This window comes from Panthera onca, chromosome E3, assembly GCF_046562875.1.
Source record: "Panthera onca isolate mPanOnc1 chromosome E3, mPanOnc1 haplotype 2, whole genome shotgun sequence".
Taxonomy (NCBI): Eukaryota; Metazoa; Chordata; class Mammalia; order Carnivora; family Felidae; genus Panthera; species Panthera onca.
Window position 1 is genome coordinate 26,429,610 of NC_138354.1, and position 27,874 is coordinate 26,457,483.

General features: G+C 49.2%; 1 protein-coding gene across 1 annotated transcript; it reads left to right on the top strand.

Moving 5' to 3' along the window:
• The first annotated feature begins 136 nt into the window (after positions 1–136).
• GPRC5B (G protein-coupled receptor class C group 5 member B) lies at positions 137–27,746 on the top strand. The gene is made up of 4 exons (XM_060648653.3): positions 137–306; positions 13,493–14,506; positions 23,083–23,195; positions 24,556–27,746. Exons 2-4 carry the CDS (start codon positions 13,501–13,503, stop codon positions 24,598–24,600), a joined length of 1,164 nt encoding a protein of 387 aa, XP_060504636.1. The 5' UTR covers positions 137–306; positions 13,493–13,500; the 3' UTR covers positions 24,601–27,746.
• The last annotated feature ends 128 nt before the right edge of the window (positions 27,747–27,874 follow it).

The following is a 27,874-nucleotide window of genomic DNA, read 5'->3' on the forward strand; positions in this document are numbered from 1 at the left end:
AGGATGGAGAGGCGCCGCGCAATTGGCGCGGGGTTCCGTGAGGAAGAGCCTGTGGAGCAGGGGCAAGGGGCGGAGCAGGGTGCCCCGGGGGCGGGGCCGGCCAGGGGGCGGGGCCGCCGCGGCTGCAGCGGCAAGCGCGGGGCCAGGGGGCGCCTCGCGAGGCATCGGCTCGCGAGGGCTATGCAGTGAGACAGGACCGGCGGGCGGGCGGGCGCGCGCGGGGCGGGGGCCGCAGCCGCGCTGCAGAGATGTGACTTGAGGCCGAGAACCAGCAGGAGCGTCGGCGCTGCGTGGCCGCGGGGGTCGGTGAGTGCAAGCCGCGCCGATGGGGTGGAGGGAGCTTGGACGACCCCAGAAACTTTTCCCGCCGTGGGCTTGGGAGGATTGGGAGTCTGCTTCTTGTGCCCTTCTGAGCGGCCCTGGGGGTTAGTCTGCTGGGGGAGATGGGGGTCGACATTGGGGGGGTACCACAGTGCCGCGGGAGAAGAGCCGTAGAGGGCGGGGCGGGGGGAGGGGAGGCCTGGAAACCTTTATTGGGGGGGGGGGGGAGGGTGCTGTGTACCCGGACCAGGTGGAGATCCAAGTCTCTGAGGAGGGTCTGGGGGCGACCACAGGTAAAGGGCAGCTGGGAGTAGTGTAAAGGAGTCCAGCCGTACCCGAGTAACTCGTCGTGTGAGGGGAGCCGCGGGCAGGTCCGGGGGCCGCGTGGTCAGCGTGGGGGCTGACCACAGACAGGGCAGACGAAGCTGGGGGCATAAGGACCCGGCTTTGGGGGTGAGCTGCCGCACCTGCTGCAGGGGTTGGGGGCCAGGCTCGCAGCCGACAGTGCCTGCGCACTACGGGACAAGGGGGGAACACTGCGGGGGAAGAGAGGCAGAGCCGAGACCTGGGGCCGAGGGACAAATGAGGGGCGGCTGCATACAATGGCGAGGGGTTGGCGTTTCTGTTCAGACCCGGCTGGGGCTTAGAACGAGCCCTGTGCTGTGGTGCGTTCGCTGTCCTAGGGGATGTGCCCAGCCCCGCACATCCCGGGATCCCTACCGCTCGCACCCGCCTGGGCCCGGGGGAGCGAGTTAAGGCAGGCTGGGAGCGGAGCGCCGACCTTGCCACCGAGGACGGCCCAGCGCAGCTCGCGAGTTCGTTCCGTGGCCCTTGCTCTGTCACACACAGGCCTGGCCAATCTCCCCCTCCCAACTCGTCCCCGGTTCGCTAAGGGGGCGGCTCCTTGGAGCGCGGACAAAGGCCCCTGGAGTGTGGCGGGCAGCGGCGTCCCTGTCTGGGGCCCCGGCCCACGCGCCACACTGGCTGCCCAACTGCGCCAGGATTGGGGGGGGGAGGGGGGCACTTGAGCAGCGCCCAGGAGGAACTGGGGGTCCTCGAAAAGACAAGAGAAGTGAGGGAAAAGTGAAGGAAGGGACCTGGCACAAAAGCCACGGAACTTCAGCCAAGGAACCTTGATTCAGAAGTTTCTTCGGTGGGGTGGGGGGCTTGCGGAGCATTCAGACTTCGAGTTAAGCTGCATGCAAATAGCATGTAAATAGAATGCAAATCATCATCTGTTGGTTGGGAGCACTCCACGAGGCCAGTTTTGTAACTAGGCTGTGGAGTGAAGGGTTTTCTATCTGTTCCTGCTCTAAGTCTGAAAAGGGGTCAGCTGAGTTGAGAAAGAGAAAAATGGAAGGGGAAAGAAGTCGCCATTTGGGGCAGGCAAGCAGCCTTGTTAGAAAGGGCTCAAAATCTTTATTGCTTAATTTGTTCTTTTAGTAAATGTACCACCTACAGAACTGGGTCTGGGGCAGTACAGTGTAGAAAATGGACAAGCCCCCGCTCTCCGGGCACCGGCCAGGTGGGTGAACAAACACTAAATAAGTAAATGAATAGCAAGTAGATATAACTTCTAATTGGGATAAGAGCTGCCAGGAAAATAAAACAGGAGGATGTCAAATAAAGTGACTAGTGTTGATGTATGTATGGAAGACCATTCTTGGGAGTGATATTTTTGTGGAGCCTGGCAAGATCTCCCACAGTGGGAGATCTTGGGGGACCACTGTGCAGGCAGAGGGCACTGCAAGTGCAAAGGCTTGGAGGTGGGAATGAGCTTAGAACTGAACAAAGGCCATTGTGGCTGGAGCTCGGAAGCAGATGTGGAGGGGGTGGGTGGGAGAAGGAATGGTACAGACCAGCCAGACCGCAATCTTTTGGGCCATGGAAAGGAGTTTAGGTTTTATTCTCCTTGGGCCAGTGAACCCTTGGAGGGTTTTGAGTGGGAACCAAGGGATGTTAATTTTTAAAACTCCCCTGACCTCAACATGGAAGTGGAAAGCAACTCCCCTTTCGTTCTGCCTCTGGGGATGTTGAGGTGCGGGGAGCCTCTGAGGGTCTCCATACAGCCTGTGGGGACTGCTTTGATCCTGGCCTGCCCTGTGAGCCCACTTGAGGAGCTGCTCAGGTTTTAAAATTCACTCCCCACTTTGAGGTAGTTCTTGCCCATCCCCACCCAGAGCCCTTGGCCCCATAAGCACTTCACGCTGAGCTTCCTGGGGGTTCTGAGTTAGTCACATTTTCTTCTCGGAATTACTGCGCAAGAGGAACCATCCACCCCGGAATGGGCAGCCAGGGATGCAATTTGCATTTAAATGATTGCTTTTATTTACAGGATTGGAGCTGCTTTGCATATTCATGGATCACGGAGCTTGTGTTCTGGCAACCCTGTTTACTAACCTAGGAGGCTTATTAAATTCAAGGGCCCCCAAATAGGCTGGTGGTCTGGGCAGCGTTGGGAATGAAGATTATGAGATGGTGTAACTTGGAAAAGATATCAGATGGTGGGATTGTGGGTCTGGGGAAGAGTTTAATGTCAGGAAACCTTGTAACAGTTTAATCTTACAGAGCAGGAAATGCACCAGCACCATCAGCTCTAACAGGAGTTGGCTGGGACACGGTGTCATGCTGGGGTGTGTGGAGAGACTGGCTTCACAGCCTCATCCTGGCCTTCTGCCAGACGTGGGGTGAGGGCTCAAATCAGAGGTGCAGTGGAAAGCCTTGGGTCAGGAGTTCGGAGAAATGGGTTTTCGTCCATTTGGAGAAATGGCCTATGAATTCCAGTAAGCCTCTGGCCAAGCTGCCTCACTTCTCTACCTCCATTTTCTCAACAGGAAAGACAATGGAATCATGATTGTCTTTTTAATAAGACAATTATTTTGTGCCCAACCCTTTGCTGAGTATTTCTCGTGTACTTTTCACACCAGCTTTGTGAAGGCAGCCGCTATCTTTGTTTTATAGAGGAAGAGACTGAGAGTCAGAGAGGTTAAGTAATGCCCCATGTCACATAGTTATGTCTGGCTTCACTCCCACTGCGGTCTTCCACTCTGGATGAGATTGATGGGTAGGTAAATTCTGTGCCAGGCATTCATCCACGTACCGAACTACTAACTATGCCCGGGAGTGGGACAGCCCCCTCCCCGCCTCCTCAGTTTTGTTTTCTTTTTTTTTCTTTCCCTTCCATGCTCTAGCATCTCCCCGCATCTTTAAAGAAGATAGGTTTAAGATGCCTCTGATCTGCTGGGCACTGGAAGGGGCCTCAAGGTGGAGGATAAGTGGTCTCCTTAGAGCCCTGCTGGTAGTAGCTGAAGAGAGGCTGGTCAGAATGTGTGTTCAGAGTGGTTTTATACATCTTGTATCTCTTTTCATATGGGTAGTGGGCAGATGAGGACACTAGTTTCCCAAGGGAATGGCCAGTGTCTGGTCCCTGGATGTCCTCCCTCTGACTTCTTGACAGAGAGACTGAGCTTCAGGGCACCCAGGCTGGCCTGGGTTTCCCATGGGAAAACCACCTTCACAGGGAGGCTTCCACTTAGAGCACCTGCTTTGGGTATCAGGTGAGTTTAGAGGTTCTTAGGGTAGACTACTACCAAAGATATCTCCCCTTCTACTCAGGGTTCTCTTTGCTTGGCATGATGGGGAAGGCTGGAAACCAGTGGTGGATAAACACTTGGGTGAACCCCCTTCTTCCCCCATCTCCATGGCAACTGCTCCTCCTGGAAAAGCAGTCAGGAAAGTTCATAACCTCAGTTGAGGGAATATTTACCAACCATTTCTATTTATTTAACAGACAGCATACCCTGTGTCAACTACTGTCCTAAAACTTACTATTTTAATCTTCACAACCACATATTGGGTACTGTTAATACCCCTATTTTGCACATGAGGAAAACTGAGGCAAGATAGGTTCAATCAGCCACCCAGGGTCACCAGGTACCAGCAAGTGGCAAGGGCAGGACTTGAAACCAGAAGACCTCACTCAGCAGTTCACCCTGCTTGATGGGGATCGGGGCTGGGAGAACCAGCCCTGAATGTGGCCTTCAGGCAGGCAGCGCTGTCCTTTCTCACGCAAGGAAACTTGCCTGCATTCTTTCCAGCCTTTACAGGCCCCAGCTCGTGGAGAGATGGAGAAATGGAGCGTGTTCCTCCACCACCTGCCGGAGGCTTCTGGCCCCTCTGCAGGTGGGGGTGGTGGACAGAGAGAGACACAGAAAGAGAGAGAGAGAGAGAGAGAGAGAGAGAGTGTGTGTGTGACACAGAGAGAGAGATAGTGTATTTAAGGGCCTCTGAATGAGTCACATTTCTGGGAGCCCGGCTGGCAGCAAAGGTAATTAGTATGTGAGCCGAGGCTTGTGCAGTCGCTCACATTTGTTCATTACTCCTTTTGAGGAGCTGCACGCCTCCATCCCATGGGTCTGTTGCCATATATTCATCCCGTCCCAATCAGCCTTGCCTGCGGCTGACTTGAAACCTCTAATCTGGCATTGTTCAGTTTGGGATTCCTGTAGCACTGCTCTTTTCCTGGGGCGGGGATGCAGAGTGGGGGGGTGGGGGTGGGGGGAGGAAGCACTAAGTGGCTGATGCAGCTGGATGGGGTGCATCCTGACGTGGGTGCCTCCCGCTTGCTCTCTGGCAGGGTTGGTGAGGCAGAATGTACTGGGGCCGTGGGTCCTGGCTTACCCTGCTGCATGTATGTCTGAGCTTCTCAGCCCTCCATGTGCCCAGTCATCTGAACACACTTGGAGCTTGCTGCGGGGGCTTGTTGAAACACAGGGGGCTAGGCCCACCCTCTGCGATTCTGCATTTCTAGCGAGCTCCCAGGCGACACTGCTGCTGTTGGCAGTCTGAGGATGAAACTTTGACTTAACCCTCTCAGACCGTCAGTTCTTTCCTCTGTAAGACAGCAATAAGAACATCTGCCCTACTGGGGTCACATGACGGTTTGAGACCATATACTTAAAAAAATTTTTTTAATGTTAATTTATTTTTGAGAGAGACAGAATGCAAGCAGGGGAGGGACAGAGAGAGAGGGAGACACAGAATCCAAAGCAGGCTCCAGGCTCTGAGCTGTCAGCACAGAGCCCGACACGGGGCTCAAACCCATGAACCGTGAGATCATGATCTGAGCCAAAGTCGGACACTTAACCGACTCAGCCACCCAGGCGCCCCTGTTTGAGACCATATTTATCCATTCATCCATATTTATCCAGCAGCTGGGTTGTGAGCCCTGCCCATGTGCCAAGTACTAGAGTCTGTGCAGAACAAGACAAACAAGGGCTTGGACATGGGAGAGGGGGGAAACAGACCAAAAGGGTAACAAAATATTTGGAAATTATGGCACATGCTACAAAGATGAAAATCAAAAGTACTGGCATAGAGCTTCAGGGAGGCAGGAAGGACCTAATTTAGACAGACTGACCAGCAAAGGGCTCACTCACCAGGTGACATTTCTAGAGCCCTGGTCTGTCATAAGAAGCCCAAGTAACAATAGTACAATTGTTTGCCTCCTGGCTCCACCACTTTCTAGCTGTGTGACCTCGAACAAGCCAGCTGAACTCCATGTTTTATTTCCTGTAAAATGGAAATAGTAATAGTACTTGCCTCGTAATGTCACTGTGCAGATTATAAGTCATTACTATATGTGAAGTTCATAAAAGTGTGCCTACAGTGTTGCAAGCACTAAGAGTTAGTTACTGTCATTGTCACTATGGCAAAATAGAAAACTCTGGAGGGCAATTCTGAATCCCCCAGAAATCCTACATGAGCCAGACTCTGCTTCATTCTGAGGCAGTGTGTAGCCGTCCAGATCATCCTAGACATTGTTCTGTAGAGTGGGGTGGCTGTCCCCTCATGGGCATCCTTGACAATAAGAATAATCCCACTTGAGACAGCTGGATCCCACTAAAACGCCTGGCTGCCATTGGTTGCATCCACATGCCTAGATGTTGGGGAGGGAGGACGTCCTGGAAGAAGGGGGCCACATGATGTGGGAGGAATAATAGAACTTCTTTGTTGGCAAGTAACACAAACCCAGCTCAAACTGGCTTAATACAAAAAGGGAAGTTAATTGGCTGGATGAATAGGGGCCGGACCATGAGTCTGACTGCCAGCCTCTGGCGTGCATCCTCACCCCTAATTTGCTTGAGTGGGATGCTGGGATGCATTTAAGAAACATCTCTTGCCATGGGGCACCTGGCTGGCTCAGTCAGTCGAGCGACCTGAGAATCTGAGCCTGCTTCAGATTCTGTCTCCCTCTCTCTCTGCCCCTCCCCCACTCATGCTCTGTCTCTGTCTCAGAAATAAATAAACATTAAAAAAAAAAAAAAAAGCATCTCTTGCCAGATGCCTTCTGTTCTGGGCCTGCCTTCTCTCATCTATAGGCAAAGGTGACGATCCGTATAGCACCAGGCTCCTCATCCAGTGTCATCAATAATTTATCCCAGTCAATGGCTTCACGGCCAAGGCAGGATCAGTGCTGCTCACGGGATCCCATAAAAGAGCAGAAAGAGAGAGAGAGAAGTCGATACTGCATTTACTTAAGGAAGCCCCAGGGATGAGCTGGAGGTGGCTGGAGGTGGCTGGTTACAGCCTCACTCATGTGCAGCCAAGGTGGTAGGTCCAGCCTGAGCCCCCTGGAAATGACCAAGAGAGCAGAGCTGTGTAGGCCATGGCTTTCTGAAGGCCAGGCTCCCTCCAAAAGCAAGAGCTGGTGCCAGTGGGGTAGAGGATAGGGTCCTGGTGAATAAGTCTGTCGTTCATTCAACATTTACTAAGCATCTATTTTGTGCCAGCACTGTGTGCTGGTGCTTCAGTCTACACCAGTGGTGTTCATCCAGCGATCTTGCATCCCCACCCCCATGGGACATTTGGCAATGTCAAAAGATTTTGGGGTTGTCACAGTTTGGGGAGTGGGTGTGCCATGGACACCCATCTCGTGGATAGAAGCCAGGGGTACTGCTGAACATCCCACAATGCACAGGACGGCCCTCACAGCAAAGAATGGTCGGCCCAGAATGTCAGTGACCCCAAAGTTGAGAAACCCTGGTCTACTGTGATGACCTAGACAGTGTCTGTGTCCTCCTGCATCTTGAAGTGGAGAAAGGCAGGGAAAAGAGGAAAAAGAATGAGAGAAACAAAGTAAACAGGCAAGAAAAAAAAAAATCCAGAGATGATTAGAGCAAAGAAAGAAATAGACAGGCTCTGGTGAAGAGGGATGGGGCTGTGACCTTGGCCACTGCTGAACATCCCACAATGCACAGGACGGCCCTCACAGCAAAGAATGGTCGGCCCAGAATGTCAGTGACCCCAAAGTTGAGAAACCCTGGTCTACTGTGATGACCTAGACAGTGTCTGTGTCCTCCTGCATCTTGAAGTGGAGAAAGGCAGGGAAAAGAGGAAAAAGAATGAGAGAAACAAAGTAAACAGGCAAGAAAAAAAAAAATCCAGAGATGATTAGAGCAAAGAAAGAAATAGACAGGCTCTGGTGAAGAGGGATGGGGCTGTGACCTTGGCCACTGCTGAACATCCCACAATGCACAGGACGGCCCTCACAGCAAAGAATGGTCGGCCCAGAATGTCAGTGACCCCAAAGTTGAGAAACCCTGGTCTACTGTGATGACCTAGACAGTGTCTGTGTCCTCCTGCATCTTGAAGTGGAGAAAGGCAGGGAAAAGAGGAAAAAGAATGAGAGAAACAAAGTAAACAGGCAAGAAAAAAAAAAATCCAGAGATGATTAGAGCAAAGAAAGAAATAGACAGGCTCTGGTGAAGAGGGATGGGGCTGTGACCTTGGCCACTGCTGAACATCCCACAATGCACAGGACGGCCCTCACAGCAAAGAATGGTCGGCCCAGAATGTCAGTGACCCCAAAGTTGAGAAACCCTGGTCTACTGTGATGACCTAGACAGTGTCTGTGTCCTCCTGCATCTTGAAGTGGAGAAAGGCAGGGAAAAGAGGAAAAAGAATGAGAGAAACAAAGTAAACAGGCAAGAAAAAAAAAAATCCAGAGATGATTAGAGCAAAGAAAGAAATAGACAGGCTCTGGTGAAGAGGGATGGGGCTGTGACCTTGGCCACTGCTGAACATCCCACAATGCACAGGACGGCCCTCACAGCAAAGAATGGTCGGCCCAGAATGTCAGTGACCCCAAAGTTGAGAAACCCTGGTCTACTGTGATGACCTAGACAGTGTCTGTGTCCTCCTGCATCTTGAAGTGGAGAAAGGCAGGGAAAAGAGGAAAAAGAATGAGAGAAACAAAGTAAACAGGCAAGAAAAAAAAAAATCCAGAGATGATTAGAGCAAAGAAAGAAATAGACAGGCTCTGGTGAAGAGGGATGGGGCTGTGACCTTGGCCACTGCTGAACATCCCACAATGCACAGGACGGCCCTCACAGCAAAGAATGGTCGGCCCAGAATGTCAGTGACCCCAAAGTTGAGAAACCCTGGTCTACTGTGATGACCTAGACAGTGTCTGTGTCCTCCTGCATCTTGAAGTGGAGAAAGGCAGGGAAAAGAGGAAAAAGAATGAGAGAAACAAAGTAAACAGGCAAGAAAAAAAAAAATCCAGAGATGATTAGAGCAAAGAAAGAAATAGACAGGCTCTGGTGAAGAGGGATGGGGCTGTGACCTTGGCCACTGCTGAACATCCCACAATGCACAGGACGGCCCTCACAGCAAAGAATGGTCGGCCCAGAATGTCAGTGACCCCAAAGTTGAGAAACCCTGGTCTACTGTGATGACCTAGACAGTGTCTGTGTCCTCCTGCATCTTGAAGTGGAGAAAGGCAGGGAAAAGAGGAAAAAGAATGAGAGAAACAAAGTAAACAGGCAAGAAAAAAAAAAATCCAGAGATGATTAGAGCAAAGAAAGAAATAGACAGGCTCTGGTGAAGAGGGATGGGGCTGTGACCTTGGCCACTGCTGAACATCCCACAATGCACAGGACGGCCCTCACAGCAAAGAATGGTCGGCCCAGAATGTCAGTGACCCCAAAGTTGAGAAACCCTGGTCTACTGTGATGACCTAGACAGTGTCTGTGTCCTCCTGCATCTTGAAGTGGAGAAAGGCAGGGAAAAGAGGAAAAAGAATGAGAGAAACAAAGTAAACAGGCAAGAAAAAAAAAAATCCAGAGATGATTAGAGCAAAGAAAGAAATAGACAGGCTCTGGTGAAGAGGGATGGGGCTGTGACCTTGGCCACTGCTGAACATCCCACAATGCACAGGACGGCCCTCACAGCAAAGAATGGTCGGCCCAGAATGTCAGTGACCCCAAAGTTGAGAAACCCTGGTCTACTGTGATGACCTAGACAGTGTCTGTGTCCTCCTGCATCTTGAAGTGGAGAAAGGCAGGGAAAAGAGGAAAAAGAATGAGAGAAACAAAGTAAACAGGCAAGAAAAAAAAAAATCCAGAGATGATTAGAGCAAAGAAAGAAATAGACAGGCTCTGGTGAAGAGGGATGGGGCTGTGACCTTGGCCACTGCTGAACATCCCACAATGCACAGGACGGCCCTCACAGCAAAGAATGGTCGGCCCAGAATGTCAGTGACCCCAAAGTTGAGAAACCCTGGTCTACTGTGATGACCTAGACAGTGTCTGTGTCCTCCTGCATCTTGAAGTGGAGAAAGGCAGGGAAAAGAGGAAAAAGAATGAGAGAAACAAAGTAAACAGGCAAGAAAAAAAAAAATCCAGAGATGATTAGAGCAAAGAAAGAAATAGACAGGCTCTGGTGAAGAGGGATGGGGCTGTGACCTTGGCCACTGCTGAACATCCCACAATGCACAGGACGGCCCTCACAGCAAAGAATGGTCGGCCCAGAATGTCAGTGACCCCAAAGTTGAGAAACCCTGGTCTACTGTGATGACCTAGACAGTGTCTGTGTCCTCCTGCATCTTGAAGTGGAGAAAGGCAGGGAAAAGAGGAAAAAGAATGAGAGAAACAAAGTAAACAGGCAAGAAAAAAAAAAATCCAGAGATGATTAGAGCAAAGAAAGAAATAGACAGGCTCTGGTGAAGAGGGATGGGGCTGTGACCTTGGCCACTGCTGAACATCCCACAATGCACAGGACGGCCCTCACAGCAAAGAATGGTCGGCCCAGAATGTCAGTGACCCCAAAGTTGAGAAACCCTGGTCTACTGTGATGACCTAGACAGTGTCTGTGTCCTCCTGCATCTTGAAGTGGAGAAAGGCAGGGAAAAGAGGAAAAAGAATGAGAGAAACAAAGTAAACAGGCAAGAAAAAAAAAAATCCAGAGATGATTAGAGCAAAGAAAGAAATAGACAGGCTCTGGTGAAGAGGGATGGGGCTGTGACCTTGGCCACTGCTGAACATCCCACAATGCACAGGACGGCCCTCACAGCAAAGAATGGTCGGCCCAGAATGTCAGTGACCCCAAAGTTGAGAAACCCTGGTCTACTGTGATGACCTAGACAGTGTCTGTGTCCTCCTGCATCTTGAAGTGGAGAAAGGCAGGGAAAAGAGGAAAAAGAATGAGAGAAACAAAGTAAACAGGCAAGAAAAAAAAAAATCCAGAGATGATTAGAGCAAAGAAAGAAATAGACAGGCTCTGGTGAAGAGGGATGGGGCTGTGACCTTGGCCACTGCTGAACATCCCACAATGCACAGGACGGCCCTCACAGCAAAGAATGGTCGGCCCAGAATGTCAGTGACCCCAAAGTTGAGAAACCCTGGTCTACTGTGATGACCTAGACAGTGTCTGTGTCCTCCTGCATCTTGAAGTGGAGAAAGGCAGGGAAAAGAGGAAAAAGAATGAGAGAAACAAAGTAAACAGGCAAGAAAAAAAAAAATCCAGAGATGATTAGAGCAAAGAAAGAAATAGACAGGCTCTGGTGAAGAGGGATGGGGCTGTGACCTTGGCCACTGCTGAACATCCCACAATGCACAGGACGGCCCTCACAGCAAAGAATGGTCGGCCCAGAATGTCAGTGACCCCAAAGTTGAGAAACCCTGGTCTACTGTGATGACCTAGACAGTGTCTGTGTCCTCCTGCATCTTGAAGTGGAGAAAGGCAGGGAAAAGAGGAAAAAGAATGAGAGAAACAAAGTAAACAGGCAAGAAAAAAAAAAATCCAGAGATGATTAGAGCAAAGAAAGAAATAGACAGGCTCTGGTGAAGAGGGATGGGGCTGTGACCTTGGCCACTGCTGAACATCCCACAATGCACAGGACGGCCCTCACAGCAAAGAATGGTCGGCCCAGAATGTCAGTGACCCCAAAGTTGAGAAACCCTGGTCTACTGTGATGACCTAGACAGTGTCTGTGTCCTCCTGCATCTTGAAGTGGAGAAAGGCAGGGAAAAGAGGAAAAAGAATGAGAGAAACAAAGTAAACAGGCAAGAAAAAAAAAAATCCAGAGATGATTAGAGCAAAGAAAGAAATAGACAGGCTCTGGTGAAGAGGGATGGGGCTGTGACCTTGGCCACTGCTGAACATCCCACAATGCACAGGACGGCCCTCACAGCAAAGAATGGTCGGCCCAGAATGTCAGTGACCCCAAAGTTGAGAAACCCTGGTCTACTGTGATGACCTAGACAGTGTCTGTGTCCTCCTGCATCTTGAAGTGGAGAAAGGCAGGGAAAAGAGGAAAAAGAATGAGAGAAACAAAGTAAACAGGCAAGAAAAAAAAAAATCCAGAGATGATTAGAGCAAAGAAAGAAATAGACAGGCTCTGGTGAAGAGGGATGGGGCTGTGACCTTGGCCACTGCTGAACATCCCACAATGCACAGGACGGCCCTCACAGCAAAGAATGGTCGGCCCAGAATGTCAGTGACCCCAAAGTTGAGAAACCCTGGTCTACTGTGATGACCTAGACAGTGTCTGTGTCCTCCTGCATCTTGAAGTGGAGAAAGGCAGGGAAAAGAGGAAAAAGAATGAGAGAAACAAAGTAAACAGGCAAGAAAAAAAAAAATCCAGAGATGATTAGAGCAAAGAAAGAAATAGACAGGCTCTGGTGAAGAGGGATGGGGCTGTGACCTTGGCCACTGCTGAACATCCCACAATGCACAGGACGGCCCTCACAGCAAAGAATGGTCGGCCCAGAATGTCAGTGACCCCAAAGTTGAGAAACCCTGGTCTACTGTGATGACCTAGACAGTGTCTGTGTCCTCCTGCATCTTGAAGTGGAGAAAGGCAGGGAAAAGAGGAAAAAGAATGAGAGAAACAAAGTAAACAGGCAAGAAAAAAAAAAATCCAGAGATGATTAGAGCAAAGAAAGAAATAGACAGGCTCTGGTGAAGAGGGATGGGGCTGTGACCTTGGCCAAGGTCTCAGAGGGTGACATGGTCAGGGAGTTGGGGGGGGGTGCAGTTTTACACTCAAGGGGTCAAGAGTGTTTAAGCAGAAGGAGCAGGAGGGGCAAGATGGGACTTGGGTTAAGCCCATTTGCCATGGCTGCTGTGGGGAGTCCAGAAGGAGTACCAAGAGGAATCCTGCAAGCACCTGGGGAGGGAGGGATGGAGGTGCAGTGAGGATGGGTTCCCTGGTGACCTTTGGGGGAGGTGTGAGGGCAGAGGGAGAGGGGGATCCCAGGAAGATAGTTCATATTGGATATGGTATGTTTGAAATGAGGGCATGCTTCTAGGAGCTTGGGCGAGTATCCTAACCCCTTGGAGACCCTGTTTTGTCACCAGGGTAAGGACTGGATGTGCCTAGTGCCTGGCTTCGAGTGAGTCATGGGTAAATATTAGCCGTTACCATTGAGAGACTGAAAGGAGGCAGTACATACCATTCTCAGCACAGTGCTGGGTTCATGGCTGTCTCTTTAAAGTTTGCTTTCATTCCCTTATTTTTGAAGAGGTCAGACACAGCACAGAATATAAAAATCAAAGAATACAAAAGAGTATACAGAGAGAGTGAATCTCTCTCTCACGCTCTTCTCCAACCACTAGCAATGATGATTCATGATTGTTCACTGTGCCAGACCAAGGCGGCAGATGGGAGCTGAAATCCGGGTCGTGCACCCCACCCCCACCCCAGGGGCTGTGCTGTCTGGAGAAAGGGGTGCCTTTTTCTGACCTGTCAGAAGTAACTTATGGGCTAGCAGGTTTGAAATGACGTGAGTCTTAAGTCAGGAAAGTGGGAATCTGACAGTGAACTGGTCTTTTTCTCCCTCCAAACATCTCCTCCATCCTCAATATTTTGGAACATTTCTGGTGTCAGAGAGAAAGATGAGAACCCACCAGGTGCTTGCCTTCCTCCTGCTCTTCGTAATTGCCTCCGGGGCTTCTGAGAACTCAAGCACGTCCCGGGGCTGCGGATTGGATCTCCTCCCTCAGTACGTGTCCCTTTGCGACCTGGACACCATCTGGGGCATCGTGGTGGAGGCGGTGGCCGGGGCAGGCGCCCTGATCACGCTGCTCCTGATGCTCATCCTGCTGGTGCGGCTGCCATTTATCAAGGACAAAGAGAAGAAGGACCCCGTGGGCCTCCACTTCCTCTTCCTCCTGGGGACCCTGGGCCTCTTCGGGCTGACGTTCGCCTTCATCATCCGGGAGGACGAGACTATCTGCTCGGTCCGCAGGTTCCTCTGGGGCGTCCTCTTCGCGCTCTGCTTCTCCTGCCTGCTGAGCCAGGCGTGGCGTGTGCGGAGGCTGGTGCGCCACGGCAAGAGCCCATCCGGCTGGCAGCTGGTGGGCGTGGCGCTGTGCCTGATGCTCGTGCAGGTCATCATCGCCATCGAGTGGCTGGTGCTGACCGTGCTGCGCGACGCGAAGCCGGCCTGTGCTTACGAGCCCATGGACTTTGTGATGGCCCTCATCTACGACATGGTACTGCTTGTGGCGGCCCTGGGGCTGGCCCTCTTCACGCTGTGCGGCAAGTTCAAGAAGTGGAAGCAGAACGGGGCCTGCATTCTGGTCACGGCCTTCCTCTCTGTGCTCATCTGGGTGGCCTGGATGACCATGTACCTCTTTGGCAACGCGGAGCTGCGGCAGGGAGACGCCTGGGGCGACCCCACCTTGGCCATCACACTGGTGGCCAGCGGCTGGGTCTTCGTCATCTTCCATGCCATCCCTGAAATCCACTGCACCATCCTGCCGGCCCCGCAGGAGAACACGCCCAACTACTTCGACACGTCGCAGCCGAGGATGCGGGAGACGGCGTTTGAGGAGGATGTGCAGCTGCCGCGGACCTACATGGAGAACAAGGCCTTCTCCATGGATGAACACAACGCAGGTAACGTGATCGCCACCCCACCCCCTGGCGCGGGGTGGCCTCTGGGGCCATCTGCCCCAGAAGGACTCCCTTCTTTCTCTCCAGTGGGGATGGGTGATCCGGGCGGGGGAGGGCAGTGTCCTGGCAGATGGGAGCCCACAAACATTGGCTCCTGTGCTAAATAAAGCTGGCCCAGAGATGGGTTTTTATTTAGCGTGTTTTCTTATCAATTGCCAACTTATTTAAATATAAAACCCAGGTTTCTCACCTCTTTTGGAAAGTCAGCTCTGGCAATGCTGGGTCGACATTCCCACCTGGCAACAATTGCCTGGAGCCGATGGACGGTGTGTGCAGGAAGGCCCGACCTCTCAGGAGTTGTGGCTGCTCCTTTCTTTTGTTTGTTTGTTTTTAATTCCAGTGTAGTTAACATGGCAGTGTTATATTAGTCTCAGGGGCACAATACAGTGATTCAACAGCTCCGAATAATTGCTCCGTGCTCATCAGGACAAGTGTACTCTTAATCCCCTTCAACTATTCTACCCACCCTCCCACCTCCACCCACCTCCCCTCTGGTTTGTTCTCTACAGTTAAGAGTCTGTTTTTGTTTTTCCGTTTGTTTTGTTTCTTAAATTCTACATAAGAGTGAAATCATACAGCATTGCATTGACTTAGCATTCTACTCTCTGGATCCACCCATGTTGTTGCAAATGGCAAGATTTCGTTCTTTTTTATGGCTGAGTAATATTCCATTGTATACATACCACGTGTTCTTTATACATTCATCTGTTGAGGGACACTTGGGCTGCCGCTGTGGAAGACAGTATGGAGGTTCCTCAAAAAATTAAAAATAGAATTACCCTATGATCCGGTAATTGCACTCCTGGCTATTTACCAAAAGAATATGAAAACACTAGTTGGAAGGGATATATGCACCCCTATGTTTATGCAATATTATTTACAATACTTAAATTATGCAAGCAGTCCAAGTGGCTGTTCCTTTACATGGGGATCCACTTTGTGTTTACCACACTCCCCACCATTCCCTGTTGCCCCTACCCCAGCCACTATAACATATTAACATTAATTCTCTGGCTACCTGGAAGTGTTTGAGTTTGTAGTCCAAGTGCTAGATGGATGCAGGGGATATTGGGAGCAACGCTTGTGTCTCCTTCCCACTTTCATCATCACGAATGTATGAATTGCGCCCTGGAGTCAGATGTCTGGATTCAAATCCTGCCTTTGTACTTCCTCGATGTGTGGCTTTAAGCAAATTGCTTTACCTCTCTGAACCTGTTTTTCTCATCTGTAAAATACAGACAATGAGAGAATGTACCTCTCGAGTTGTGAAAAGTAACATACTGAGTGTCACATGCTGAGGGTCTCCCCTAGGACCTGGCATGCTGGATGTGTATCTTGCTTGGGTTCCCCTGAAAGCAGAGCCCAAGACTTGGGTACAGCTGGCTTACCCAGGAAGTGTTCCCTGCAAGGGAGAGGGACGGTTAACGAGACCAAGAAGGCAGAAATGCCCAAACAAGTAGACCAATATGTTGGTTACTGCTGTGGGCAGTTGGGACTCGGTCCTGCCAGGGATGCATGTAGAACGAGCCTCAGACTTGATCTTTGAAATCTGGAGCCTGTAGCATCTGCCACCAGTTCCTCCATCACTTACCCTCATGTGTGTCCTCGGTCTCCTACTCTCATTGTCACATCTCCCACTACTCTGGCTACATGAGTTCCATTGGCTTCTGAGGCACAAAAGCAGAGATTTAGTGGGCACTAGAGGTAGAGGCTGTCTGGGTACCCAGGACTGTCCACACTGCTGTGGCGGGATTCAGAGGTGGGCCTAGAGGATGTGATGCAGGCACTCAGAGCCCCTATAGATGCTTCAGAAGTATTTCTTAGAGTCATTACTTCAAGAGTCGGCTAAGTTCCCAGCACTGGAAATTAAATAAAATTGCCTTTTCTCAGTTACCTGAAGATTTATCAGGGGTACAATAATAATAATGACAGCATTAATAGTAGTAGCAGCAGCAGCAGTAGTAATTATTACCTAGTATAGTCATTGTTTATTGAGCATTTACTATGTGCCAGGCACTATTCTAAGGCCTTAATCTCTGTTTTCTCTTTAGGCCTCACCTCCACCCACTGAGATAGGTCCTATTACTATCTCCATCTTATAGATGAATTAAGTGGAGACTCTGAGAGGTTCAGTGACTTGCCCAAGGACATACAGCTGGGAGATGGCCCATTCCAGATGGTCACGGTCCCCTTTTCAGTGATGCTCACCCAGGTACCTGGGCAATGTTCACCAGCCAGTCGTATTGCAGAGTCTACTTTTCTGGGTTGAGTGCTAAAGGCAGCCTGCCTGTCCCCTGCAGGCAGGGGGAAGCACATCGAACCATCAGGTCCTCCAAGGCCACCCAGTGCCCTCCTCCCCACCTGGATGTGCCCAGCTTCATCTGTACCCCCGACTCCTGGCCAGACCCACTGGAGGGAGGACCCACCTGTGGACAGGGCTGGAAACCCTGGTGTGGTATTTATCAGAGCTGTTTCATTCTTCCTAGAAAGCCTCAGGCCAGCAAGCCCATGTTTGTCAAAGGATTTAGCAGGAGTGTCAGCTCTGGTGGCACTGGTTCACCATGTTACCAGGAAAAGATAGGAGTCAGGATGGGGATCATCACTGGGAGCCCAGAGGGCCCTCCAGGGAATGTGATGAGCAGAGGTCAGGAGCCTGGCTAATTCGTGGGGTCCTGGTGGAGCCACCTCTTCCCTGGCTCCTCCTGGAACAGGATCCTCTTTATAGGAGACCCATAGACTCCCCTTGGACCTCAAAGGTAGTAAGAACTCCTGAAATGGATGTACATTTTTGTACATTCATTGGGGAATTTTTGTCTGTCACTTTGTCAGATTCTCAAAGCTGTCTGCGAACCCCAGATGGTTAAGACTCAGTGTTGTTGAACCTGATGGTCTAGTTTACTTGTAATAAAACAGATGCTAGAACTACCCAAGCATTGGGGTCTTCAAAAGTAAGAACGTTTAACCTTAGTAGGTGTTTACCATGGACCAGGTACCATTCTGAGCATTTTAGTGGCTAATCTCATCTAATCCCTACAATAACCCACTGAGGTCCATTTTGCAGATAGGACACTGACGCACAGAAAGGCTACACATCTTGCCTAAGAGGCAGAGCCAGGGTTTGAGTCCACACATGCTGGATCCAGAGGCCACATGCTTGATTAGTCTACCATAGAATTACTCATTTCTCAGGGCACCTGTGTGGCTCAGTTAAGCATCCAACTCTTGAGTTCGGCTCAGGTCATGATCTCACAGTCATGAAATCAAGCCCTGCATCAGGCTCTGTGCTGAGCGTGGAGCCTGATTAAGATTCTCTCTCTCTTTCCCTCTGCCTGTCCCCCATTCATGCTCGCTCTCTCAAAACAAACAAATCAGTATCTAAAAAAAAAGAATACTCCTCTCTTCTCGAAGCACTTGAGTGGCCCTTATCTTACTCATGTGCCTGGACAACTTTGTGCCTTGAGGATACAGGGTTTATCAATCCCCCATTTTATAGAGCAGGAAACTGATGTCCAGGAATATCGGGCAACTTGTTCAAGCTCACACTATAAGAGCAGGGAAGAGGGGGGATGTTGGTTCTCTACTACATGCATCTTTTCTTGTGAAAATGCAGCCAGTACTTCATATGTACGTAAGATCCAGGGACAAAGGTATCTGGGACCCAGGTCGGTACCAATAGTATCAGGCCTGGCACATTGGTGATGAGGGGTCTAGGGGTACGTCACACCCTCCTCTATTTCACGCTCTGACACATTCCCAAGCCAAGTGAGTTGTCTTTCTGTTCCCTCTTTCTTTTCCAAAACAAAATAGCTTTATTATTCCTTTTCGATGACAAAAACCAACAATAATCATGTAGAAGTTTCAGCAAGTAAAAATAACAAAAATTGTTCAGAATCCCATTGCCCAAAGGGAGCTGCTGCTGACTGCTCCCATCTTGCCAGACATCTCTCAGTGAACACACACAGTCTCTCTCCCTCCCTCCCTCTCTTCCTCCCACTCGCTTTCACACACACACACACACACACACACACACACACGAGACAATCCCATAGAGCGGTTCTTAACCTAGCTGTACGTTAGAATCACTTGGGCAGCTCAAAAAAATTACCAGGGCCTGCCCCCTTGTTCTGATTGGATAAGTCTGTTTGGGCTTAGGTTTTCTGAGCTCTCCAAGTGACTCACAGATGTAGCCACCAATGTACGCAGTGTTCTGCAGTGTGCTTGCTTAAATCAGCATTGTCTCATGGACAGAGGCCCTTCCAGGCCAGTGACTGCGGAGCATAGTATCCTTTTCATGAAGCCGAGCTTCCCATTAGGCACAATCGTTTACTTTTCTCATCCTCTGCTGATGCATATTCATTCCACTTGTTTCTGGCTTTCCGTATAAGTAATGCTGCAGTGAACATTCACCTCTGGGCCCATGATCAATTAACTTAAAAAAAATTCCTAGACATGCATAAAAGAGTCTGCACCTCTAAATCTCCATATATGCAGCCAAATGGCCCCCCAGAAGTTAAACTAATTTACTGTCTTCCCCCTCCCCCGGTTTAATAACTCATGAGAGCCCCATTCCTGTTTCCCCACTTCTTCCCCAACCTTGGATGTTGTCAGACTTAGTTTTAATAGCCCTGTTTTGGATCATCCCAAATGTGTGTCCACCAGAATTCACCTGGGACCAACGGGACCAGGCAGGGTGAGCCCCGGGCAAAGTTCACATAGACTAAATTGGAGTCCTGGCTAGGATTGCCTTTGTTCTAGAAACGCTTGCTTTGCTGGCTGGGGAACATCTGGGTATGCTTCCTTGTCACTGTGAGAACAGCTGTTGTCTTTAGTGCTGACCTCAGCCAGCTTGTATTTTAGGGAACCAGGCCCCACAAAGGGTCTTGCCTAGGAGCTACAGTTGGCCCTGTTTCTTTTGCATTTTAGCCAGCCAGCCTTTTGGGCTCTCTTTCCTTGCAGGTCAAGTCCCAGTGCCCTCAGCTTCTGTATTTCCTTCCCCAAAATGAGACCCTAGGTAGATACCACTTCATCAGCCTCTCGCTTATTAATAAGTATCAACAAGGCATGAGGTATGTGATAAAAGATTAAAATGCACTGAAGGATGTAGCACCTCAGATCACATCTGGGAAAGTGTTAACAAGGCATATTAAATGTTCACCTTTCAAAGGAGCAGTAAAGAAAAGTGTTCTTTCTTTTGGGGGATTTGGGCTCTCAGATCTCATTAGGATGAAGGGCTATTTAAACCCTGACTCTTAGCTTCCTGATGGAAGGCCCTGAAATCAGCTTTCAGGGGAGGGCCAATCTAGCCTCACTTTCAGAGTCTGGGTAAGAGAAGGCCGGCATTCAAACTGTAAACTTAGATTCCTATGGGGACACTCTTATGGATGAGCCCTGCTTGTCTTTCACAGCTGACCCAGGTCAGAGTGGGGTGTTAGTTGGGACACTTGACATTGCAAGCAATAAAAAATGTGATTTGAACTGGCTTCAGCAAAAACAAAACAAAATAACAACAGCAAGACACTAATGTACTGGGAATCAGGCTTCAGGAATCATTAGATCATGGAGACGTGAGTGATGACTACAGTTGGTCTTTCTCCATGTCTTGGCCCTGTTAGCATGATGACAGCCCCAAACTCTGGGCTTGCACAGAGTCCCAGTGGAAAAGAGGACCATTTCCCAGGATGCTTGAGCAAAAATCCCAGAGTTAACTTTGATTGGAACTTATTGGGCAGGTTGAAGTCACATGCCAACCTCAGGCCAGGGTAGAAGGCAGTCGTAGCCAACACTCAGAATGTGGGAGGGATGTTTACCAGAGAAGAACCACAAATAACTACTACAGAGAGGAGCCCTTGGGCTGAGGCACCCCACAGATGGCCAGTAGAGTCGAGCCTTTGTTTCTTGGAGGAAATGTGTTGGGGCCAGATTCTCCCACCGCAGCTGGCCGGTTCTCTGCATTATCAGGAGAGCGGTGCTGTTTGGTGTTCCCTCTCTTCCAGCAGGTATTGGCTAGGAGTTGAGACTAGTAAGAGTCCTCTGATGCCACTCCCTGGCTCCCCCTTCTCTACTTCCTGGGTAAGGTATCTCCGTGCTCAGCTCACGCATAACGAGCTGCTTGAAGGCGCGGAGGGAGACGTTAAAGCAAACACTGGCGTACCTATGTTTGGGAACATTTGTTCACCCTACCTCAGTTTCTTCGGTCCAGCTTGGGCTGAGCTGCCACTTAAGTTTAAGTTGCTTCTGGGGCCCCTGCGTGGCTCAGTCAGTTGAGTATCTGACTCTTGGTTTCCGCTCAGGTCGTGATACCAAAGTCGTGGGATCCAGCCCCATGTCAGGCTCTGCGCTGAGCATCGAGCCTGCTTAAGATTCTCTGTCTCTCTCTTCCTCTGCCCCTCTCCCTAGCTTGAGTTCTTTCTTTCTTTCCCTCTCTCTCTCTTAAAAAAAAAAGTTGCTTCCAGGTAACTGAATGTGATGGTTAAAAACAGTATTTGGAGCCAGTATGGTGTTAAGAACACAGATTCTCAGGGTGCCTGGGGGGCTTAGTCAGTTAAGCATCCGACTTTTTTTTTTTTTAAGTTTATTTATTTTGAGGGATAGAGCAGGGGAGGAGCACAGAGAGAGAGGGAGAGAATTTCAAGCAGGCTCTGTGCTGTCAGTGCAGTGCCCAACATGGGGCTTCATCCCTCAAACCATGAGATCATGACTTGAGCTAAAACCAAGAGCTGGACACTTAACCAACCGAGCTACCCAGGTGCCCCAACCTGGAAATGAGTGTCTGACTCTTGGTTGCTCTGTTTGGGATTCTCTCTCTCTGTCTTCCTCTCTCTGCCCCTCCCCTCTTCACATGTCTCTGTCTCTCTCAAAAATAAATAAATGAACTTAAACAAACAAAAACCAAAAAAGATTCCCTGCCTGGGTTTGAATGCTCGTGTAGCCTCTTTCCAACAGTGGGACCTTGGGCTAGTAACTTAATTTCTCTGTGCCCCATGTAAGGTGGACATAATGAAAGCACCTATCATGCTATGAAAATTAAATGAGTTAATATATAAAGTACTTTACACAATGCCTGGCTCCTAGCTGGCAGTCTATGATGGTTCACTATGTTGCTAAGGTGATTTTGGTCCCTGCCTCAAGTAATGTGTAAAAACCCCAAGTTCTCGTGCTACTTTTCAGGCAGACAAGTGACTCCCTTCAGGGAAGACTCTGAAGTGAGGCTTTTCTTAGCAAAGCAAGATTAGTGCCTTCAAGGAGAATGAAAATTATGACAATGCCATGTTGCTGCTGAGATGGACTTTTGTTTTTATAGTGCCTCTACCTTCTTCATTAGTTTTTAATAGATTGTTTTTCAGAGCAGTTGTAGTTTCACAGAAAAATTGAGCAGGAACTACAGGGAGTTCCCGCATGCCCCTATTATCAATAGCCTGCATTAGTGGTACGTTTGTTGCAGTTGATAAATCAATATTGATACATTACTATTAACTGAAGTCCACCATTTACATTTTAGAGCTCACTCTTTTGTTTGTGCAGTTCTATAGATTTGGACAAACGGGTAATCTCATCTATGTACCATTATAGTGTCAGATAGAATTGTTTCCCAGCCCTAAAAATGCCTTGTGCTCCACCTGTTCCTCACTGCACACCGCACCCCCCCCCCCCCCAACCCCTCTGACGCCCCTGGCAATCATTAGTCTTCCCACTCTCTCTATAGTTTTGCCTTTAGCAGAATATCTGAGTTGGAATCACAACAGTATGCAGCTTTTACTGACTGGCTTCTTCAACTTAGCCTTATGCATTTGTCCCTTCCATGTTTTTTTGTGTAACTGGGGCTTTCTTTACAAAAAAAGGAAAATTAGATCTCTACAAGCACAAAGCAAATAAGAAACACCATTTACCCACCTTTCTTAGGTTAAAAAGTGCTGACATATTCTGCCCTCTCTGCTACCACTCTCCCTTTTTTCCTGATTAGAAATACCCCACCCTGGTCCTTGGGAGTCCCTCTGTTCTCTCCCCCGTCACTTTCCCATGAAGATGACCTCTACTGTGTACTCAGTGTCCACATTCTTAGGGTTGTCCGCCTGTGTGTATCTAGAAACAGTGAACAGGGTTGAGCGGTGTGGTATTGAACTTGACATGAATGACGTTTTGTGGGGAGAGAGGAAACCCTTGAGGGATGCAGAGGTGCTTCCTTATCACCCATGGGCTGCAGAGGCTGGGGGTGGGGGGGGCTCTGGTAGAGGCTCAAAACCCTGCCCCCCACCCCAGCAGCCTGGCCCTGGATTCTACAAACTTCCCAACCCCACTGAGATGGGTCATGCTCCAAGAGAGCCAGAGAACAAAGCCCCTTTGTGACTTTTGTTTTGAATCTGGCTTGTGACAATGGGGAGGAGTAGGGAGGGGGGTGGGGGATGTGTGCTGGGAGCACGGTGTTGATGCAGGGGAAGAAAACAAAATTGTGGGGCTTTTTTTTTTCCTTTTTTTCTTTTTTTTTTTTTGGTGTTGTGTTGCGGCTTCCCGCCTCCCCTCAGCTCTCCGAACAGCGGGATTTCGCAATGGCAGCTTGGGAAACAGACCCAGCGCTCCGTTTAGAAGCAATGTATATCAGCCGACTGAGATGGCCGTTGTGCTCAATGGAGGGACCGTAAGTATCAAGAGGTGATGTTTTGGCCAGAAGCCTAAAGAGCAGTCAGTGTTGGGGGGCAGTTTCACTGGGACACACCGCTCTGTGGGGGCTGCTTACGGGCCCTGCAAAAACACTGGCTCAAGTTGACGCCCCTTGCGGCTAGAATGCATGCAATGCTTCCATTGTTCTTTCCCTCTCTATCCCCTTTCTCCACGCACGGAAGACCCACCTATACTTAGTTAACTTAGTCTGTGGATTCATTTGAAAACATCCCTATTTCTTGGGGCTCTTGTACCCAATGAATTCTCTGGCTTTCATTATGCACAAGGTACCTCTCCCTCCCTGGGAGGTGACTTTTAGGAAAAGCCCAGAGTTGTGAAACCCTGACAGATTTTGCTGACATCCAACCTAGTGTAACCACCCCCCCCCCACCCGCTGCAGGCCCCTGTCTCTGCCCCAACTGGGCACCGGATTCCCCCACCTCTACTCCTTAAAATATGTCTTCAGAAATTGGAGTGATTATCATTTCTATCCTGCGAGCACAAAAATAGGTTTTACTATCTGATGCCAAACAGACCTTCAGCAGAATTGTCATTGTTTACATCTTGCCTCCGTAGAATTACATCATTTTGTTTCTCCAGCAATCCAAAGACACACTGTCATTCCCACATTTAATTTCCAAACATAGCTACATGCTTCTTTCAGAAACAATGCATACCAGTTTACACATGTAAATTGGACTTCCATTCTTTATATCATATGCCAATTCCATAACTCAAACTGAGCTTTTTTTTTTTCCTTTTTTTTTTTTTTTTTTTTTTTTTTAAACGTAAGTCAGGGATGGTCTTTGATCTCTGGAGGGAATTCGGGTTTTCCTGGCCTTTTGAATGGTATGCGAGGCATTGGTTTGCACTGGTTTGGAACAGGCTCAAAGACAAATAGACTCACAGATTTGCTTTCTGAAAACCCCTTGCCATCCACTGGGCTGTTTTATTATTGGGTGCCAAGAAAAGCCTGACTCAAAAGCATTTGGCCTGTGTGTTTTAATAAATATGGTTAGAAAATGGCCCCATCAGTCACACTTAAGCCCTCCTGGTCTCTTCAAGACCAGTGTCTATAAATACACCCCGGACTTAGAAAGTGAAGGGGGTTTCTGGGTAAGGAAACATCCATTTGGGGTGCGTGATTATAGAAAAAAGGACATGACTTCCCAAGAACAGCGCAATATAACACACAGTGCTTGCTGCTTTTCTTGGGAATTACTCAGCCCATTAGGAGAAAGCAAGGGGACTTCTCTTTGGCACATTGTTAACACATTGGCTTTTGATGTTGACTTTGCAAAGCACAGAGTTCTTAGCTGTGTTATCCTTGTTTCCAGATCCCAACTGCTCCGCCAAGTTACACTGGAAGACACCTCTGGTGAAAGACTTAAGTTCCAGAGAATAAGAATCTCTCTTACCGATTTTATTCCCTGGCTGTGTCTTTCTTGAGGGAGAAATCAGTAACAGTAGCCAAACAAGGCTGCCTGACAGCCAGGAGATCTAGAAATCCTGCACAAGGGGATTTCGTGTAAATGTGAACACTGCTGAACTGAAAAGCTAACACTGACTGCCCTCTCGCCCCCTGCCACACACACACACAAACACGTAATACCAAACCAACCTCAATCCCTGCAAACTAAAGCAAAGCTAATTGCAAATAGTATTAGGCTCACTCGAAAATGTGGCTGGGCAGACTGTTTCATCCTCTGGGGGTAGAACAGAACCAGATTCACAGCCAGTGGGCCAGGCTGGTGTGGGTTGGTTGTGGAGGTCCCCCACACCATTGTCCTCCCCAGCGAGTAGACCCCAGGTGGCCTCTTGGAGATGACTGTTGCGTTGAGAGGACTAATGGGGACTGTTCCATCAGCTTGCCTGTTTGCACGTTTCAGGGGGTCAGGAGCAGTTAAGGAGTTGTGGGTGTGATTCCAAGGTGAGTCCCAACCGAATCACGGGGTGAGCTTTCCAACCAGTGGTGGTGGAGGGATCCTGGCATGTGCCAATACAGAGAAGGCTATCTGGGAATTGAAGTGACCATCACATTTAGAAAGTGGTGACCCACCACCGTGCCCTCTGTGGGCCTCCTGCTCCAGGTTAACGGCCGGAAAACAAGCCCGCCTCCCTGCTTGGTGGAGTCATAGCAGTATTCTGGCTTGGGGCAGCAGTTTCTTTTTCCCCTCCACCCGAGCCCTTTCCCAGGCTTTTATTCCCATGTTCATTTCAAAAACTTAGATGGACCATCAGCTTCCAGCCCCCTGGGCTGGCAGGCCAGAAGGCAGGTGCCACAGCAGATTTTCTGTGATGATGTCGCGTAGCAGGGCCTCCCCGGGGAGAGAGGACACGCTGCTGCCTAGCACGCAGCGAGTTCTCCGATCTCATGTGTTGATGGAGTGCAAGTTCCAGGGGGGGTGGAGCACTCGAGGGGCTCTTGCTGTCTTGGAGGGTATGTGGGGCATTTTTGACTTGTTTTTCTGTAAGTTCCATGAAAATGATTCTCTTCAAAGCCCATTGTTTCTGTCATGGTTTCCATCCGTCCTAAGCAAGTCATTCCTTTGTTATTTGGCATTTCGAACATCTCGGCCATTAAAAAGCCCCATGTTCTCTGCACTGTTTGGCCAGCATAATCACTAGCAGTGATTCGAAGCAAAGAATTTTAACCTGATGGCATGAAATGTATAAGTGAGGGTGAGCCCTTTGGCATCTACGCTAATGACTCTGTTGCTTTTTCTATAAAACAACCCATAAGCCTTTAACCTTTATAAAGAAAATGAAAAAGGTTAGTGTTTGGTGGGGGGAGGGGGGGGACTGACCTCTTCATAAGCCAATATGTCTGAGCTGTTTTAATAAACCTGATTTTTCTCAAGGCCCTAGTCTCTGCTGTGTCCCGTCCTCGTCACAGTCCCCTCCCCCCCACAACCTTGCAGAGCAGCGGGGTAAACAAGGCCAATTTGGCGGTCCCAATGCGGTCAACTTCGAGTTTTCCTTCCAGCCAGCGTACTTCCTTGAGTTGCCATGCATGGGGAAGAAAAAGCATGGCAGCAGAATGCCACCTGTACCTGACCTTTGGGAAACAGCCCCACCCCGGCCCACAGCATGTGCTTGCTTCTAGAGAATCAGATTCCAGTCCTCTCTCAGAGGAGCATCATTGGTGGACTGGAAACCTGAAGTACTGGGGAGGGGAGGGAGGGAAAGAAGCTAGGACCTGGGGTGGGGATGGGGGCGGTTGCATGCAGTCCCAGGATTCTGAGAATACAGAAATCTCCAAACACCTCGGTCCAGTCCAGTGAAAAACGACAGCATTACACATTCTCGTGCCAGGAAATGGTTGCTTACCCCCGCTCTCTGGAGTCCTTTGGAGCTCTCTGATCCCATCAGTGATTCCGTCTGCAAGAGCCCCCCCTCCCTTGCAGAAGGGAGCAATTCACCTGAGCGTTTCCCCTCTCAGTTCTTGGTCCGGGCATAGAAGGTGAGCATGGTATAAATGGGAAAAGAGGGAAAGTAATGTTTCACCAACATAAAAATGGAACCAGCTTCGAGCCACAGGAAACCTCACTTGATGAGACCTTTCTCCCCCCTTTCTTTTTAAATCTATGATATGTTATCGTGCTTCTGGGTTTTGTCTTATTTTGGCTTTAAGGTTGAGAGTGGCTGGATGCCCTCTCAATGGGGCAGAGGGGGGGAGTGAGGGCAGAGAGCAGAGAATGGGTATTTTTCTAATGACTCCACCTGAAGGGTACAAAGAGACCTCTTCGCCAAGAGACTGTGGCCACCAGCTGCCCCCACGGAGCAAAGTTTAAATACGAAATCAAATAGCACCTCTGTTTAAGATCTATTTATGTAAACAACACTTGTTGAGGGAACATAACCTGGAAGGACAGCATCTGTGATCAAAATACCTAACTGTAAGCACAAATCTTTCTGTGTCCGGTTATTAAAATCACTTTGGGACTATAATAGCCACTCTCGTCCCCCCTTTTAATAGAAAATGGTCATTCTATCCTGGATTTCTCCACTGGATATGGAGGGTGGGGAGTGAGGGAATCAGCGCAGAGAACTGACAAACTGGGAAGTTCTGGGGATCCAGTGCTTTGAGTACAGATTGTGTCAGGGCCCACTGAACAAGTGTAAACTCGGGGTGATCTAGGTTGGCCAATGCTGAGTTAAACCCAAAGTGAAAGGGAGCGTTGTGGCTTTTATAATCCAATGATGCAATGATTATACCAGCTTACAGGAGTTCTCAGCAGGTGCTTTTTATTAATTGATAAAGAGCTAAGGCTCATTTTTGATAGATAATATATATTTATTAAATGTATTAATGTGTGTTTTATAATGTACCTTTATCCTCCCCTGGCTGACTGTTGCATACTTATTAAAAAAAAATCGTTAAAGAAATTTCAAGACAATCAATGTGTACCATAAATGACTGTATATAAATATTACACATTTAAAGGTTGTAAAGCATGGGCAGATAGGTTTTATTTTCAAAATGCTGTTCTTAACACAAAAATAAAGGCTTTACTATTTACTTAAAGATGTGTGGTAGCTTGTCAAAACACTCGGTAGAACTACTAGGCTTTCTTTCGGATCTGCCTGGAGGCTAACTCTGTGGCATTTTGAACGGGGGAATCCTGGATAACAGCAAACCCCAGAACAAATGAG